This window comes from Oncorhynchus mykiss, chromosome 6 (genome assembly GCF_013265735.2).
Source record: "Oncorhynchus mykiss isolate Arlee chromosome 6, USDA_OmykA_1.1, whole genome shotgun sequence".
Lineage (NCBI taxonomy): Eukaryota > Metazoa > Chordata > Actinopteri > Salmoniformes > Salmonidae > Oncorhynchus > Oncorhynchus mykiss.
In genome coordinates this window covers 81,217,741-81,237,067 of record NC_048570.1, presented here as the reverse complement: position 1 = coordinate 81,237,067, position 19,327 = coordinate 81,217,741, and the positions used below count along the sequence as shown (strand labels likewise).

The 19,327-nt window shown below is 47.5% G+C and overlaps 1 protein-coding gene across 6 annotated transcripts in view; it reads left to right on the top strand.

The window, feature by feature from the left end:
* The window catches only part of LOC110515651 (dmX-like protein 2), a 111,618-nt gene that overhangs the window by 28,329 nt on the left and 63,962 nt on the right, over positions 1–19,327 (top strand). For all 6 annotated transcript variants that reach the window (XM_036981080.1, XM_036981082.1, XM_036981079.1 and 3 more), the window contains exons 10-26: positions 3,326–3,544; positions 3,772–4,037; positions 4,184–4,450; positions 4,690–4,922; positions 5,314–5,516; positions 7,463–7,584; positions 8,258–8,347; positions 8,854–8,962; positions 9,831–9,950; positions 11,618–11,830; positions 12,935–13,236; positions 13,583–13,755; positions 13,840–14,059; positions 14,730–15,200; positions 16,204–16,533; positions 16,843–16,962; positions 17,508–17,643. In XM_036981080.1, coding sequence (XP_036836975.1) covers positions 3,326–3,544; positions 3,772–4,037; positions 4,184–4,450; positions 4,690–4,922; positions 5,314–5,516; positions 7,463–7,584; positions 8,258–8,347; positions 8,854–8,962; positions 9,831–9,950; positions 11,618–11,830; positions 12,935–13,236; positions 13,583–13,755; positions 13,840–14,059; positions 14,730–15,200; positions 16,204–16,533; positions 16,843–16,962; positions 17,508–17,643 — 3,594 coding nt within the window. The remainder of the gene's footprint in view (positions 1–3,325; positions 3,545–3,771; positions 4,038–4,183; positions 4,451–4,689; positions 4,923–5,313; positions 5,517–7,462; positions 7,585–8,257; positions 8,348–8,853; positions 8,963–9,830; positions 9,951–11,617; positions 11,831–12,934; positions 13,237–13,582; positions 13,756–13,839; positions 14,060–14,729; positions 15,201–16,203; positions 16,534–16,842; positions 16,963–17,507; positions 17,644–19,327) is intronic.

Genomic DNA, 19,327 nt, shown 5'->3' with positions numbered 1-19,327 from the left:
TTCCAGAAAATGATGTCATGGCTTTAGAAGCTTCTGATAGGCTAATTGACATAATTTGAGTCAATTGGAGGTGTACCTTCAAACTCAGTGCAACTTTGCTTGACATCATGGGAAAATCAAAAGAAATCAGCCAAGACCTCAGAAAACAAATTGTAGACATCTACAAGTCTGGTTCATCCTTGGGAGCAATTTCCAAACACCTGAAGGAAACGCGTTCATCTGTACAAACAATAGTACGTAAGTATAAACACCATGGGACCACGCAGCCGTCAATCCCTCTCAGGAAGGAGACGCGTTCTGTCTCCTAGAGATGAACGTACTTTGGTGCGAAAAGTGCAAATCAATCCCAGAACAACAGCAAAGGACCTTGTGAAGATGCTGGAGGAAACAGGTACAAAAGTATCTATATCCACAGTAAAACGAGTCCTACAGTGGGGCAAAATAGTATTTAGTCAGCCACCAATTGTGCAAGTTCTCCTACTTAAAAAGATGATAGGCCTGTAATTTTCCTCATAGGTACACTTCAACTATGACAGACAAAATGAGAAAAAAAAATCTAGAAAATCATATTGTAGGATTTTTTATGAATTTATTTGCAAATTATTGTGGAAAATAAGTATTTGGTCAATAACAAAAGGTTATCTCAATACTTTGTTATATACCATTTGTTGGTCAAACGTTTTCTGTAAGTCTTCACAAGGTTTTCACACACTGTTGCTAGTATTTTGGCCCATTCCTCCATGCAGATCTCCTCTAGAGCAGTGATGTTTTGGGGCTGTTGCTGGGCAACACGGACTTTCAACTCCCTCCAAAGATTTTATATGGAGTTGAGATCTGGAGACTGGCTAGGCCACTCCAGGACCTTGAAATGCTTCTTACGAAGTCACTCCTCCGTTGCCCGGGCGGTGTGTTTGGGATCATTGTCATGCTGAAAGACCCAGCCACGTTTCATCTTCAATGCCCTTGCTGATGGAAGGAGGTTTTCACTCAAAATCTCACGATACATGGCCCCATTCATTCTTTCCTTTACACGGATCAGTCGTCCTGGTCCCTTTGCAGAAAAACAGCCCCAAAGCATGATGTTTCCACCCCCATGCTTCACAGTAGGTATGGTGTTCTTTGGATGCAACTCAGCATTCTTTGTCCTCCAAACACGACGAGTTGAGTTTTTACCAAAAAGTTATATTTTGGTTTCATCTGACCATATGACATTCTCCCAATCTTCTTCTGGATCATCCAAATGCTCTCTAGCAAACTTCAGACGGGCCTGGACATGTACTGGCTTAAGCAGGGGGACACGTCTGGCACTGCAGGATTTGAGTCCCTGGCGGCGTACTGTGTTACTGATGGTAGGCTTTGTTACTTTGGTCCCAGCTCTCTGCAGGTCATTCACTAGGTCCCCCCGTGTGGTTCTGGGATTTTTGCTCACCGTTCTTGTGATTAATTTTGACCCCACGGGGTGAGATCTTGCGTGGAGCCCCAGATCGAGGGAGATTATCAGTGGTCTTGTATGTCTTCCATTTCCTAACAATTGCTCCCACAGTTGTTTTCTTCAAACCAAGCTGCTTACCTATTGCAGATTCAGTCTTCCCAGCCTAGTGCAGGTCTACAATTTTGTTTCTGGTGTCCTTTGACAGCTCTTTGGTCTTGGCCATAGTGGAGTTTGGAGTGTGACTGTTTGATAAAAAAGCCAGACTATAGTTTGCAGCTGCCCTTGGGGACAAAAGATTGTACTTTTTGGAGAAATGTCCTCCTCTGTAATCGCAGCATGAAACAAAAATAGAACTGTTTGACCATAATGACCATCATTATGTTTGGAGGAAAAAGTGGGAGGCTTGCAAGCCGAAAAACAGCATCCCAACCGTGAAGCACGGGGGTGGCAGCATCATGTTGTGGGGGTGCTTTGTTGCAGGAGGAACTGGTGCACTTCACAAACTAGATGGCATCATGAAGGAGGATAATTATGTGGATATATTGAAGCAACATCTCAAGACATCAGTCAGGAAGTTAAAGCTTGGTCACATTGATCTTCCAAATGGACAGTGACCCCACACACACACACTGCATCAGACATACATATACATACAGCTGCACACAAATCACACACACACACACTGCATCAGACATACATATACATACAGCTGCACACAAAACACACACACACACACACACACACACACACACACACACTGCCTCAGACATACAGCTGAGGTGGGAGACTCTGTCCATAGGATAACAATCAGTCGTATATTGCACAAATCTGGCCTTTATGGAAGAGTGGCAAGAAGAAAGCCATTTCTTAAAGATATCCATAAAAAGTGTCGTTTAAAGTTTGCCACAAGCCACCTGGGAGACACACCAAACATGTGGAAGAAGGTGCTCTGGTCAGATGAAACCAACATTGAACTTTTTGGCAACAATGCAAAACGTTATGTTTGGCGTAAAAGCAACACAGCTCATCACCCTGAACACACCATCCCCACTGTCAAACATGGTGGTGGCAGCATCATGGTTTGGGCCTGCTTTTCTTCAGCAGGGACAGGGAAGATGGTTAAAATTGATGGGAAGATGGATGGAGCCAAATACAGGACCATTCTGGAAGAAAACCTGATGGAGTCTGCAAAAGACCTGAGACTGGGACGGAGATTTGTCTTCCAACAAGACAATGATCCAAAACATAAAGCAAAATCTACAATGGAATGGTTCAAAAATAAACATATCCAGGTGTTAGAATGGCCAAGTCAAAGTCCAGACCTGAAGCCAATCGAGAATCTGTGGAAAGAACTGAAAACTGCTGTTCACAAATGCTCTCCATCCAACCTCACTGAGCTCGAGCTGTTTTGCAAGGAGGAATGGGAAAAAATTGCAGTCTCTCGATGTGCAAAACTGATAGAGACATACCCCAAGCGACTTACAGCTGTAATCGCAGCAAAAGGTGGCGCTACAAAGTATTAACTTAAGGGGGCTGAATAATTTTGCACGCCCAATTTTTCAGTTTTTGATTTGTTAAAAAAGTTTGAAATATCCAATAAATGTCGTTCCACTTCATGATTGTGTCCCACTTGTTGTTGATTCTTCACAAAAAAATACAGTTTTATATCTTTATGTTTGAAGCCTGAAATGTGGCAAAAGGTCGCAAAGTTCAAGGGGGCCGAATACTTTCGCAAGGCACTGTACATATACATACAGCTACACACACAATCTCTCCGTCTCAGGCACACACGCACAAACTGAACTAGCAACGTCAGCCTTAGCTTGTTCCGATATTCCTCCCACATGCATAGTAATATCCTGTATCCGCCCCTTTCCTCTCTCTATCCCCCAGACATCCCAGCGGTGCTAGCGGAGTCTGCCGTGTTTACTCCGGAGGACGGGAGTGGAGGAGGAGGGTTTGTGGTCCACTGGCTCAACAACAAGGACCTGTCCTTCACCACCTCCATGGACCTGTTCATGCTGCAGCTCCGCAAGCTCTCAGAACAGCAGCTGGACCAAGCCACCGACGACGCCCTCGACCAGAACGGTTCCCCCATTAAGTTTGACTTTGGTACGCTCTGTTTCAGAAACCCTCAGATCTACATGCTGTTGTTGTGAGAGATATATATATATATATATATATAAACTCGTTTTGAGTAGCTGACCCAGTACAAAACCGTTGTAGAGTCGTGAAATACATCTGGGTAATATCAGTCTGTTCCAAGGTATTCTATACACACTGACATATCATACTCTGTCCGTGTCTAACTCCCACCCTCCCTCCCTCTCTCTCTCCAGACCTAGATGAGATGTCAGAGAAGGGTTCATCAGAGCATGAGGAGGGTGAGGGTGGTGAGGGCAGCACCAAGGCGTCGTCCCCAGGCTCCAGTAGCTCAGTGCCCCTGCCCTCCATGTTGCTGGAGAGGAAGATGGAAGCGTTAACTCTGGAGTGGAATAAGAGTCCTGACATGCTGTTTACCATCCACCCCACCGACGGGTCCTTCCTGGTCTGGCACGTCAAATACCTGGACGAGTACATCCAGGGGATCTTCAGACAGGTGCAGGTAAGAGGAGACTGCACATGCAGCAACACACGCACGGACATGAAGTAACACACATATTGTACATGGACACACAAGAGGAAGCAGAATTCTGCTCCACTCTGATTATTCTCTCTCTCCCCTCCCTCTCTCCATCCCTTTTTCTCCAGGTGTCGTTCTCGTCCCGTATCCCGGTGGCGTTCCCTACAGGCGACGCCAACTCCCTGAGTAAGAACATTCTGATGTACGCCTGCTCCTTCTCCAACGTGGATAGCTCCAACGCCGGGGGAGAGCAGGGGAGGAGGGCCCGCCGTCTGCCCCGTTCTGCCTCTGCTGGGCTGGGTTCCTCAGCCCTCAGCCTCTCTCTGGGCCAAGCTCCAGGCATCGGCCCTGCTGTCATGATGGTGTCCAAACATGTGGACGGGTCTCTCAATCAGGTGAGAGGGAGAGGCAGACTGTGGCTGTGTCCCAAACCCACCTATTCCCTATGTAGTGCACTAATTTTGACCAGGGCTCATAAGAGTATTAAGGTCCTTACATTCATGCTTAAAAGACAAACTACAACCATATAAAGTACAAAACCAAAAGTCCCTCTAATAATGTCATACTGTATGATAAATAATGTATAGACATTTTGTGACTCAGAGTTTTCCTTTCAATCCGTTTCCCTCTCTAGTGGGCGGTGACGTTCGCTGAGCGCTCGGCGTTCTCCAACGTTCTAACTGTGTCTCATACGTTCCGTTACTGCGGTCACCGGTTCCACCTCAACGACCAGGCGTGTCACACCGTCCTCCCCCTACTGCTGACCTCCTCCCACCACAACGCTCTCCTCACCCCCCCCTCCGCCCCCGGCAGCATCGACCTCGACCAGCCACCCACACACACACCTCCCCCCAGAGGACGGCGCAGGTAGGGAGGGAGGAAGGGAGTGTGTGTGTGTGTCATAGGAGGAAGCAACGAGGACCCTCTAGGACCTCAATGTCTAGAAAGTGTGTGTGTGTTTACAAAATGTTCACGTGAGTGTGTATCAGAAATACGTGTGTGTGCATGCCTGCAAGCGTGTGTGTGTAATATAATCTCTGTCTTTGACAATTTGTTGTGTGTGTGTGTGTGTGTGTGTGTGACATATACATTTTTTAGACAAACTCATTATCCAGAGAGACTTATAGTAGTGAATGCATACTTTTTCGTACTGGTCGCCCATAGGAATTGAACCCACAACCCTGGTGTTGTAAGCGCCATGCTCTGCCAACTGAGCCACACACTGTGACAAACTCAAACTGTGTGTGTGATCCCCCAGGAAGCAGCTGCGTAACGCGGCCACCAGGACGTTCCATGACCCGAACGCCATCTACAGTGAGCTGATTCTGTGGAGGGTGGACCACATAGGACCCCTGTCCTGCACTGGAGGAGTGTCAGAGCTGGCCCGAATCAATTCCCTGCACACGTCAGCCTTCTCCAATGTAGCATGGCTGCCTACCCTTGTACCCAGCTCTGTGCTAGGTTAGCACACACACACACACACACACACACACACACACACACACACACACACACACACACACACACACACACTGCAATACAGAACCCATTTGTAGAGTGCTCTGAAGCGTATTGTTGGAGGATGTACAGTGGGGAGAACAAGTATTTGATACACTGCCGATTTTGCAGGTTTTCCTACTTACAAAGCATGTAGAGGTCTGTAATTTTTATCATAGGTACACTTCAACTGTGAGAGACGGAATCTAAAACAAATATTAAGAAAATCACTTTGTATGATTTTTAAGTAATTCATTTGCATGTTATTGCATGACATAAGTATTTGATACATCAGAAAAGCAGAACTTAATATTTGGTATAGAAACGTTTGTTAGTCATTTCAGAGATCATACGTTTCCTGTAGTTCTTGACCTGGTTTGCACACACTGCAGCAGGGATTTTGGCCCACTCCTCCATACAGACCTTCTCCAGATCCTTCAGGTTTTGTGGCTGTCGCTGGGCAATACGGACTTTCAGCTCCCTCCAAAGATTTTCTATTGGGTTCAGGTCTGGAGACTGGCTAGGCCACTAGGACCTTGAGATGCTTCTTTCGGAGCCACTCCATAGTTGCCCTGGCTGTGTGTTTTGGGTCGTTGTCATGCTGGAAGACCCAACCACGTCCCATCTTCAATGCTCTTACTGAGGGAAGGAGGTTGTTGACCAAGATCTCGCGATACATGGCCCCATCCATTCTCCCCTCAATACGGTGCAGTCATCCTGTCCCCTTTGCAGAAAAGCCTCCACAAAGAATGATGTTTCCACCTCCATGCTTCACGGTTGGGATGGTGTTCTTGGGGTATAGTCATCCTTCTTCTTCCTCCAAACACGGCGAGTGGAGTTTAGACCAAAAAGCTCTATTTTTATTTTCAGACCACATGACCTTCTCCCATTCCTCCTCTGGATCATCCAGATGGTCATTGGCAAACTTCAGACGGGCCTGGACATGTGCTGGCCTGAGCAGGGGGACCTTGCGTGCGCTGCAGGATTTTAATCCATGACTGCGTTGTGTGTTACTAATGGTTTTCTTTGAGACTGTGGGCCCAGCTCTCTTCGGGTCATTGACCAGGTCCTGCCGTGTAGTTCTGGGCTGATCCCTCACCTTCCTCATGATCATTGATGCCCCACGAGGTGAGATCTTGCATGGAGCCCCAGACCGAGGGTGATTGACCGTCATCTTGAACTTCTTCCATTTTCTAATAATTGCGCCAACAGTTGTTGCCTTCTCACCAAGCTGCTTGCCTGTTGTCCTGGAGCCCATCCCAGCCTTGTGCAGGTCTACAATTTGAACCCTGATGTCCTTACACAGCTCTCTGGTCTTGGCCATTGTGGAGAGGTTGGAGTCTGTTTGATTGAGTGTGTGGACAGGTGTCTTTTATACAGGTAACGAGTTCAAACAGGTGCAGTTAATACAGGTAATGAGTGGAGAACAGGAGGGCGTCTTAAAGAAAAACTAACAGGTCTGTGAGAGCTGGAATTCTTACTGGTTGGTAGGTGATCAAATACTTATGTCATGCAATAAAATGCACATTAATTACTTAAAAATCATACAATGTGATTTTCTTAATATTTGATTGAAGTTTTAGATTCCGTCTCTCACAGTTGAAGTGTACCTATGATAAAAATTACAGACCTCTACATGCTTTGTAAGTAGGAAAACCTGCTGATTTTGCAGGTTATCAAATACTTGTTCTCCCCACTGTATATAATGTATAACTGTTGTTCATGTGTGTATCACATGTTCAGACAAGGTACTGGTGAAGTACTCAATGATTGTCAAGGGGTGGTTTGGAGACACCTGTAGGGCTTCAAGTTGAAGTTGCAATTTTATTGGGCGTTTCTACTAACTACATGCAGAACCTTACTCATAGTGCCCACATTTAAAACAGCATCTCTCTCCCCTCTATCTCCAGGTACATACTGTAACAGTTCCAGTGCGTGCTTCGTAGCGTCAGATGGTAAGAACTTGCGTCTCTACCAGGCTGTGGTGGACGCCAGGAAACTACTGGACGAACTGTCAGACCCTGAGACCTCAGTAAGTAAACACAGAGACACACACAGACACGTACAGATGTCCTCAGTCAGATTAACAGTGAAATCCTGAGACCTCAGTAAGTAAACACAGAGACACACACACACAGACATGTACAGATGTCCTCAGTCAGATTAACAGTGAAATCCTGAGACCTCAGTAAGTAAACACAGAGACACACACACACAGACACGTACAGATGTCCTCAGTCAGATTAACAGTGAAATCCTGAGACCTCAGTAAGTAAACACAGAGACACACACACACAGACACGTACAGGTGTCCTCAGTCAGATTAACAGTGAAATCCTGAGACCTCAGTAAGTAAACACAGATGTCCTCAGTCATATTAACAGTGAAATCCTGAGACTGAAGGGGACTGGAACTTTAAAGCTTCAAGATAGCTGGTTAAAGACTCTTAACCTCCCTCCCTCCCTCCCTCCCTCCCTCCCTCCCTCCCTCCCTCCCTCCCTCCCTCCCTCCCTCCCTCCCTCCCTCCCTCCCTCCCTCCCTCCCTCCTCTTCTCTCCTCCCTCTTCTCCCCCCTCTCCTCCTCCTCCCCCCCCTGTATCTCCCCCCTCCCTCACCCCCTCTCTCGCTCTCTCTCTCTCTGTCTCTAACTGTGTCTCTCTCTCTTTCTCTGTGTGTGTGTGTCTCTCTCTCTGTCTCTCTCCATAGAAACTAGTAGGAGAGGTATTTAACATAGTGAGCCAGCAGTCGACAGCCAGACCAGGCTGCATCATAGAACTAGATGTCATCACTAACCAGGTAAGAAATACCTATCTGACTGTCTCGTTATCTAAGCAGTAAGTCAAATCAAATGTTATTTGTCACATGTGCCGAATACAACAGATGTAGACCATACCGTGAAATGCTTACTTACAGGCCCTTAACCACACCTGTCTCTTTATCTAAGCAGTAAGTCAAGAGATCATGCTATATCATTAATCTAGTCACAGGTAAATGGTGGTGCACAGCGGAAGTATTTTACCTAACATGTATATGGTAGCTTATCAAAATGTGATTTGTTTTTCAATTGTTTGTGTGTCTTTGTAATCTGAGGGAAATATGTCCATCTCTCTCCTTCTCCCCCCCCTCTGACCCTCTATCTCTCTCAATTCAATTCAAATCAAATGGTTTTATTGGCATGGGAAACATATGTTAACATTGAAAAAGCAAGTGAAGTAGATAATATACAAAAGTGAAATAAACAATAAAAATGAACAGTAAACATTACACTCACAGAAGTTCCCTCTCCCTCTCTCTCTCTCTAGTGTGGATCTACCACCCAGCTCCTTCATGTTTTCCAGGAGGACTTTATTTTGGGATATACACCTCAGGAGGACCCAGAGCTCTACACTACATCCTACCCTTCTCTCGAGGGTACGGGAGGTTGAAGGGAGGGAGAGAGAGAAAGGCAGGGAGGGAGGGAGAATTGAGGGTGTGAAAGGATGGACAGGCGAATGGATGGATTTATGAATTGGTTAATGTATGAATGACATGATTAGCCTCAGGAGAACCCAGAGCTCTACACACTGACCTTCTTTCAACTCAGGATGGATGGATGAGTGGATGGATGGATGGATGGATGAGTGGATGGATGGATGGATGAGTGGATGGATGGATGGATGAGTGGATGGATGGATGGATGAGTGGATGGATGGATGGATGAGTGGATGGATGGATGGATGAGTGGATGGATGAGTGGATGGATGTGTGGATGGATGGATGGATGGATGGATGGATGGATGAGTGGATGGATGGATGGATGGATGAGTGGATGGATGAGTGGATGGATGAGTGGATGGATGAGTGGATGGATGAGTGGATGGATGAGTGGATGGATGAGTGGATGGATGAGTGGATGGATGGATGGATGAGTGGATGGATGGATGAGTGGATGGATGAGTGGATGGATGGATGGATGAGTGGATGGATGGATGGATGGATGAGTGGATGGATGGATGGATGAGTGGATGGATGAGTGGATGGATGAGTGGATGGATGGATGGATGAGTGGATGGATGGATGGATGGATGGATGAGTGGATGGATGGATGGATGGATGAGTGGATGGATGGATGGATGGATGAGTGGATGGATGAGTGGATGGATGAGTGGATGGATGAGTGGATGGATGAGTGGATGGATGGATGGATGAGTGGATGGATTGATGAATGAGTGGATGGATGGATGAATGAGTGGATGACTGAACTGAAGAACGTGTAAAAAGTTGTGTTTCTCCTCTCCAGAGTACCACCCTACTCCGTTCTCTGAGAAGTTCTTCCTGGTTGTCATAGAGAAGGACCTGAACATGAACTCTGTGCTGCAGATGTGGCACCTGCACCTCCAGTCCGTACAGGCTTGTGTGGGTGAGTACCTAACCACAACCTAGCCTAACCACAACCGAACCTAGGCCTATGTGGGTGAGTACCTAACCACAACCCAACCTAACCACAACCTAACCTAGGCCTGTCTGGGTGAGTACCTAACCACAACCCATCCTAACCTAGGCCTGTGTGGGTGCTATAATACAGTACAGTATAATACAGTATAATAGAGTACAGTAGACCCCAGTATAATAGAGTACAGTAGACCCCAGTATAATTGAGTACAGTAGACCCCAGTATAATAGAGTACAGTAGACCCAGGTATAATAGAGTACAGTAGACCCCAGTATAATAGAGTACAGTAGACCCAGGTATAATAGAGTACGGTAGACCCTGGTATAATAGAGTACGGTAGACCCCGGTATAATAGAGTACGGTAGACCCGGTATAATAGAGTACGGTAGACCCGGTATAATAGAGTACGGTAGACCCGGTATAATAGAGTACGGTAGACCCCGGTATAATAGAGTACGGTAGACCCCGGTATAATAGAGTACGGTAGACCCCGGTATAATAGAGTACGGTAGACCCCGGTATAATAGAGTACAGTAGACCCCGGTATAATAGAGTACGGTAGACCCGGTATAATAGAGTACGGTAGACCCGGTATAATAGAGTACGGTAGACCCGGTATAATAGAGTACGGTAGACCCGGTATAATAGAGTACGGTAGACCCGGTATAATAGAGTACGGTAGACCCCGGTATAATAGAGTACGGTAGACCCCGGTATAATAGAGTACGGTAGACCCCGGTATAATAGAGTACGGTAGACCCCGGTATAATAGAGTACGGTAGACCCCGGTATAATAGAGTACGGTAGACCCCGGTATAATAGAGTACGGTAGACCCCGGTATAATAGAGTACGGTAGACCCCGGTATAATAGAGTACGGTAGACCCCGGTATAATAGAGTACGGTAGACCCGGTGTAATAGAAGGCGACGGACCCCGGTGTAATAGAGTGCGGCGGGCCCCGGTGTAATAGAGTGCGGCGGGCCCCGGTGTAATAGAGTGCGGCGGGCCCCGGTGTAATAGAGTGCGGCGGGCCCCGGTGTAATAGAGTGCGGCGGGCCCCGGTGTAATAGACTGCGGCGGGCCCCGGTGTAATAGAGTGCGGCGGGCCCCGGTGTAATAGAGTGCGGCGGGCCCCGGTGTAATAGAGTGCGGCGGGCCCCGGTGTAATAGAGTGCGGCGGGCCCCGGTGTAATAGAGTGCGGCGGGCCCCGGTGTAATAGAGTGCGGCGGGCCCCGGTGTAATAGAGTGCGGCGGGCCCCGGTGTAATAGAGTGCGGCGGGCCCCGGTGTAATAGAGTGCGGCGGGCCCCGGTGTAACGGAGTAGTGCGGCGCCCCGGTATAACGGAGTAGTGCGGCGGGCCCCGGTATAACGGAGTAGTGCGGCGGGCCCCGGTGTAACGGAGTAGTGCGGCGGGCCCCGGTGTAATGGAGTAGTACAGCGCATTAGTATGCGCATTGAGGCCTGTGTAGTTTGTATATTGATTGTGTTGAAGATAACGTTTTTTCTCGATTTGTTTAGATAAGTTTGTTTAGATAATATTGTGAACAATAAAGTTTTTCCTCTGTTGTTGAGATGACTATATGAACAATAAAGTTTTCTCTCTGTCTCTCTTTCTCTCTCTGTGTGTTCAGATGATCCGGTCCCAGAGCGGTCTTACCAGTCTCAGCTGACGATCCCGTTCCAACAGAGTACAGCTGACACGTCCCCCTCCCCTCTCCCTCGCTCAGCCTCCACAGCCAACCTGCAGTCAGCCAGCAAACTGATCCTCAGCTCCAAGCTGGTCTGCAGCCACCGCCTGGACCTGCCTGTTGGGGTGGAGGTGACCAGAGCTACGCCCTCCGCAGGTACGGGTGGATATACACACACACACACACATACATATATATATATATACATATACCCTCCACAGGTACGGGTGTATATACACACACACATATATACATACATATACCCTCCACAGGTACGGGTGTATACACACACACACACATATATACATACATATACCCTCCACAGGTACGGGTGGATACACACACACACACACACACACACACACACACACACACACACACACACACACACACATATATATATATATATATTACATACATACATATACCCTCCACAGGTACGGGTGTATATACACACACACATATATATACATACATATACCCTCCACAGGTACGGGTGTATATACACACACACATATATATACATACATATACCCTCCACAGGTACGGGTGGATATACACACACACACACACACACACACACACACACACACACACACACACATATATATACATACATATACCCTCCACAGGTACGGGTGTATATACACACACACATATATATACATACATATACCCTCCACAGGTACGGGTGTATATACACACACACATATATATACATACATATACCCTCCACAGGTACGGGTGTATATACACACACACATATATATACATACATATACCCTCCACAGGTACGGGTGTATACACACACACACATATATATACATACATATACCCTCCACAGGTACGGGTGGATATACACACACACATATACATACATATACCCTCCGCAGGTACGGGTGGATATATACACACACACACACACACACACACACACACACACACACACACACACATATATACATATACCCTCCACAGGTACGGGTGGATATACATACATACATACATACATATATATACCCTCCACAGGTAGACTAATAACTTTACTTTGACATATTTGTAAAAACAGTCTAAATGTAATATATTCCAAAGTAAAAGTTTTAAAACCAACAGCACATCATAGATATATGAAACATCTCACAAGCCAGGGACTGGATCCTAACTATTTATTATGCCATTGTCCTCCATGTCTCTGTCTTCAAGTCATCTGAGTTAGTCTGATTCAGTTATTCTATACTGTCTCTCTCCCTCTCTCTCCAGGTCACCTGAGTTCGTCGTCCATCTACCCTGTGTGTCTGGCCCCCTACCTGATCGTCACCACCTGCTCTGACTCCCGCGTCCGTTTCTGGCGCTGCTCTGTGGAGGGGGGAGAGACAGCCCTGGGGTGTGAGGAGGGGGAGAACAGGATCTATCACTGGGAGCCTTGGGCTCTACTCAACGAGGAGGAGGATAACAACAGCGCTGTGTGTGTCCCGGGACGTCCTGTAGCCGTGTCCTGTTCCTACACTGGACGACTGGCTGTCTCCTTCAAACAGCCCCGGCCTGGACACATCCCGGGACAGGTAGGACAGGACTTTTACTGTACGCTCCACTTAAGTTAATGACTCATTGGATTAGTGCATATTCTGTTTACGTACAGTGTAGTTCACCTGTCCGAATTCAAGCACATTGTTTTTAATTTCTGGCCCTGAGGAATGTAAAAAAAATACAGTATAATCTTTATCAGTCATTTTGTAGAAGGTTTTACCTGAAGTGGTTGTGTTTCTGTCTCTAGATGTGGTTTTGGATGAGAACATCTGATGACTAAAATGTACAATACTTCATTTTCCCGCAGACATTTAGTCTTTTTGCATTTAACCTGACGGTTTAATGAAGTGTGTACCTTCCTCCTTCCCTCCCTCTCTCCAGGGCCATGGTCCAGCAGGGGACTTCTCCATGCACGTGTCCATCTTTGAGTGTGAGTCTACGGGGGGGTCTGAGTGGGTGTTGGAGCAGACTCTCCATCTGGATGACTTCACTAGGCCCTCCTCTACCCTGGACCCCGGAGTCAGTGTAGACTCCAACCTCTTTGTGTACAGCAGGTACTGGTGGGGTGTGTGTGAGTGTGTGCCTGTAAGTGTGTGCATGTCTCTAAAATGACTAACCCCCTCTCTCTCTTTCTGTAGGTCTGACCTGTACATGAGTCGCGACCACCACTCTCCCAACATCAAACACTATGTCCACCTGGACTGGCTGTCCAAAGAGGACGGGTCTCATATCCTCACGGTGGGGGTGGGATCCAATATCCTCATGTACGGTCGCATCTCGGGCGTTGTCAACGAACAGACCTCAAGCAAGGACGGGGTGGCGATCATCACCCTACCTCTAGGGGGCAGCATCAAACAGGTACACGCTCACACACACACACACACACACACCCCAAAGTCAGGATCAAACTGGTACTTCCGTAACCTACACTACCTTGTATTCTTCACACATTTATTCTACTGTGTATTGCTGGTACATCTGCTGTTTGTTAGCATGTGGTTCTGTCTGTATGTGTTGTGTATGCTGCTAAATGACTTGCCTCTTTGAGGACAATCAACTTTTCAAGCCTGCATCCCAAATGGTTTCCTGGCTAGTCAGACTCCTTGCTTCAGGCCAAACGCCACGCCCACGGATGTTAGAGTCTGGATCTGAGTCCCTCCCTGACCCTTCACCGAATGGGGCAGTGATTGGTCCAGAAACCCATTGGTATTCCGCCAGTGTGTAAAGCAGTGGTTTGAAAATGTGTCATTGGCTTTGATACTCTGATTGGTTAGCCCCTCGTGCCCATCCTCACAACAAACAACTTCAATGTTGTCAGTCTGACTAAAGTATTGCATGTAGTGAACGAGAATTTAGGGTGAGACTACTCTCTGGCTACCCAAATGGCACCCTATTCCCTAATTGGTGCACTACTTTTGACCAGAGCCTAATGACTACACTATAAAGCGTCTGGATAATAAACATTATTATTATTATAATAATAATCCTTATTATTACCCCCCTGCATCCCTAATCTAATGTGAAACAGGGTATCCGTTCACGCTGGATCCTGCTGCGCACTGTGGACCTGCTCTCCTCTGTAGACGGCACCCCCTCCCTGCCCGTGTCCCTGTCCTGGGTGAGGGACGGCATCCTGGTGGTTGGTATGGACTGTGAGATGCACGTGTACGCCCAGTGGCGCCAGGACCGCAAGCCCGGCGAGGCCGAGGGGGACAGCCTCTCCTCTGAAGATAACATCGCCGGGGGGGGTGGAGGGGGCGGAGGGCAGACGGCCACCAATGCAACCACGGGGGGATCCTCGTTGGCGTTCAAGGGGCGCCCCCGGTCCAAGAGTGTGTTTGAGGGCAACGTGGCAATCGACGAGGCTCTCCAGGCGCCGGCAGGGCTGCAGGAGGGGGGTCTGTTCGAGGCAGCCCACTCCCTGTCCCCCACCCTGCCTCAGTACCATCCAACACAGCTGCTGGAGCTCATGGACCTGGGGAAGGTCCGCCGTGCCAAGGTGGGTCTGTCTGTCTGGGTGGATGGGTGTCTGTCTGTCTGGGTGGATGGGTGTCTGTCTGTCTGGGTGGATGGGTGTTTGTCTGGGTGGATGGGTGTCTGTCTGGGTGGATGGGTGTCTGTCTGGGTGGATGGGTGTCTGTCTGGGTGGATGGGTGTCTGTCTGGATGAGTGTCTGTCTGTCTGGATGGATGGGTGTCTGTCTGTCTGGGTGGATGGGTGTCTGTCTGGGTGGATGGGTGTCTGTCTGGGTGGATGGGTGTCTGTCTGGATGAGTGTCTGTCTGTCTGGATGGATGGGTGTCTGTCTGTCTGGGTGGATGGGTGTCTGTCTGGATGGATGGGTGTCTGTCTGGGTGGATGGATGGGTGTCTGTCTGGGTGGATGGATGGGTGTCTGTCTGGGTGGATGGATTGGTGTCTGTCTGGGTGGATGGGTGTCTGGCTGGGTGTGTTGGGTGTCTGGCTGGGTGTGTTGGGTGTCTGGCTGGGTGGATGGGTGTCTGGCTGGGTGGATGGGTGTCTGGCTGGGTGTGTTGGTGGAATGATGAATAGATGGCTGGTTGGCTGTCTGTCTGTGTGGGTGGATGGGTGTCTGGCTGGGTGTGTTGGTGGATGGATGAATAGATAGCTGGTTGGCTGTCTGTCTGGGTGGATGAATGTCTGGTTAGCTGTCTGTCTGTCTGGTGGGTCTGGGTGGATGGGTGAGGTGGATGAATGTCTGGATGGCTGTCTGTCTGATTGGTTGGTGGGCTGGCTGGTTGGCTTCTTGCATGGCTGGCTGGCTGTTTGTCCATCTGCCTGTCCACTTTATATATGTTTGCAACCAAGATACATTTATTTAAGTGACCAGACAACTTCTTGAGTAGTCATAGAATGTCATGATGATGATGACAACAACATGACTACTGTAATTATGATGACAATGATGATGGCGAGGATGCCGTCAATGACTATATTAATGTCTCTGCCACGGATGAGGAAGATGGTTATTCTTCTTCTTCAGGCCATCCTGTCCCACCTGGTGAAATGTATCGCTGGGGAGGTTGCTGTGGTGAGGGACGTGGAGGCAGGTGAGGGTGGAACCAGACGCCACCTGTCCCGGACAATCAGTGTGAGCGGCAGTACGGCTAAAGACACCATCGTGGCCGGCCGCGACGGGGGACGAGATTACACAGAAATCAACTCCATACCCCCTCTACCCCTCTACGCTCTGCTCTCTGCTGACCTGGACACCTCCTATAAGGGAGGAGAGGAGGGGGCGAAGGGAGGCAAGGTGTCCGAGGTAGAGGGGGCGAGGAAGACAGGAGGAGATCAGTACACAGACCTGTTCCAGGTAAGAGGATTCAGGTTTTAGCTGGATGTTTCAGTGACACATACAGATGTTTCATTTTTCATAGAATCATACTTCCTAAGTGTGTAGATGCTCAACTAATTCTTCAATTTGATTCTGTTGGTTTATTTTCTATCGTATAATGTTGATATTCTGTCTGTTACCGAAAGACAAGATATGCAGTAAATGTTTGTTGGAACCATGTGACCCCTCCATGTGTTAACCTTTGGGTCCAGATGTAATCTTGTTCTCTGTTATACCCAAATCAATAATCAATCAATCATCTAGTGATTGTATGTCTCCCTTCCTCAGTTGCAGGCGGTGACGACGGATGACTTTGTGAGCTTCGCTACAGAGAAAGTAGAGAAGAAGTCTAGATTCATCAACCTGTCTCAGTACGGACCCACCTACTTCGGACCAGAACACGCACAGGTAAACAACAACAACAACATTTATTTACTTACCAGCTTGTGGATGGTTTAGATGTTATTGTCTGGTTAAATTGTTTGTCAAGCAAATGTATCGCCTCTGTCATTAATACAGTAATTCTCTCTCTCTCTCTCTCTCTCTCTCTCTCTCTCTCTCTCTCTCTCTCTCTCTCTCTCTCTCTCTCTCTCTCTCTCTCTCTCTCTCTCTCTCTCTCTCTCTCTCTCTCTCTCTCTCTCTCTCTCTCTCTCTCTCTCTCTCTCTCTCTCTCTCTCTCTCTCTCTCTCTCTCTCTCTCTCTCTCTCTCTCTCTCTCTCTCTCTCTCTCTCTCTCTCTCTCTCTCTCTCCCTCCTCCCCTCCCTCTCTCCCTCCTCGCTCTCTCCCTCCCTCCATCCTTCTCTCCCTCCCTCCATCCTTCCTTCCCTCCCTCCTTCCCTCTCTCTCTCTCCTCCCTCCCTCCTCCCTCCCTCTCTCCCTTCTCTCTCCCTCTCTCTCTCCCTCTCTCCCTCCTTCCCTCTCTCTCTCCCTCCTCCCTCCCTCCCTCCCTCCAGGTGTTATCTAGTCAGCTGATGCATTCCAGTCTTCCAGGTCTGACCAGGTTGGAACAGATGTTTCTGGTGGCTCTAGCTGATACTGTAGCTACCACCAGTTCAGAGGTCAGCAGCTCCACTGACAAACAGTACACAGGTCAGTCTCAGAGAGAGGGAGGGAGGGAGGGAGGGTGTCTGTGACTTGGGTCATGTTTTACCTGACCATGGTCTATTAGGCAAAACAAATGGAAATATAATGTAATTAGTCTAGTCAGAGTTGTTCCCTGATTACGTGTTCTTAATGGTTGATATAAACACACACTGACAGTTATCTTTGTCATTTCACCTCCAGTATCAGTCTGTTATAGATGTTATTTAGTCTTTAAGGGGGAAGTGAGAAAGAGACCTTAGCAGGTTGTTCCTCTGTAAAGTAAGCAGAGGGAGAGAAAGAAGGAGAGGGAGAGATTGAGAGGGGAAAGGGCGGGAGAGGGAGCGAAGGTTAAACGGTTCATGGACGAGACACACTAAGACACAGGACTATGGGGCACATTGAACTACCATGGTACCATGAACAAGTAGTGCCATATATAGGAAATGGCGTACCATTTAGGGAGGAGGACCAGGCACATAGAGTGGAAGACATTGGGCCATACCCGTTGGGCTGTACAGCTGCGTAAGACAAAGACATATTTCCACCAGTGGTCGTGTATATACCCCAGTTTGGGTGGAGTCTCATCCTTCCCTCTAAACATGACATCTTTATTACTAGGCAGGAAGTTAAGTGATACGGGCCATAAACTGTTCCTTCTCCTTTAAGGTGACCTGACCTGACCTTGACCCCCTTCCTCACTACTCCACAGCTCCACCATTATCAGTGACTACAGTCATGTGATTGCCTCTCCTCTACTCAGCACCTCCCAAAACTCCCTGGCTCCTATCCATCCTTCCTTGACTCCACCATATACATTCCTCCTACAGATACCCATTAACCTCTCTGGGATTGTTCGGGACGCAGAAAGCATTCAGCCATTTTCCAACCAAAGATAGGTGTCACAAAAAAAACAGAAATATAGATTAAATTAAGCACTAACCTTTGACGATCTTCATCAGATTACACTCCAAGGACTCAATGTTACACAATACATGTATGTTTTGTTCGATCAAGTTCATATTTATATCCAAAAACCTCAGTTTACATTGGCGCCATGTTCAGAAATGCCTCCAAAACATCCAGAGAAATTGCAGAGAGCCACATCAAATAACATAAATACTCATCATAAACTTTGATGAAAGATACATGTTTTACATAGAATTAAAGATAAACTTGTTCTTAATGCAACCGCTGTGTCAGATTTCAAAAAAGCTTTACGGCAAAAGCACAATATTCAATCATCTGAGAACAGCATTCAGCCACAAAAGCAAGACATACAGTTACCCGCCAAATTGTGGAGTCAACAAAAGTCATAAATAGCATTATAAAGCTTCACTTACCTTTGCTGATCTTCGTCAGAATGCACTCCCAGGACTCCCACTTCCACAAGAAATGTTTGTTTTGTTGGATTACGTCCATATTTATGTCCAAATACCTCCGTTTTGTTTGCGCGTTTAGTTCACTATTCCAAAGGCACAATGCGCGAATGCAAAATCCAGAAGAAAAGTCAAGAGTTCCATTACAGTTTGTAGAAACATGTCAAACGATGTTTACAATCATTCCTTAGGGTCTTTTTATAATGAATCTTCAATAATATTCCAACCCGGATAATAGCGTATTCATTACAGAGGAAAACAAAGGAACGTGACCGCTCAGTAAACACCTGATCGGCCTCAGCCTTGTCCACTTG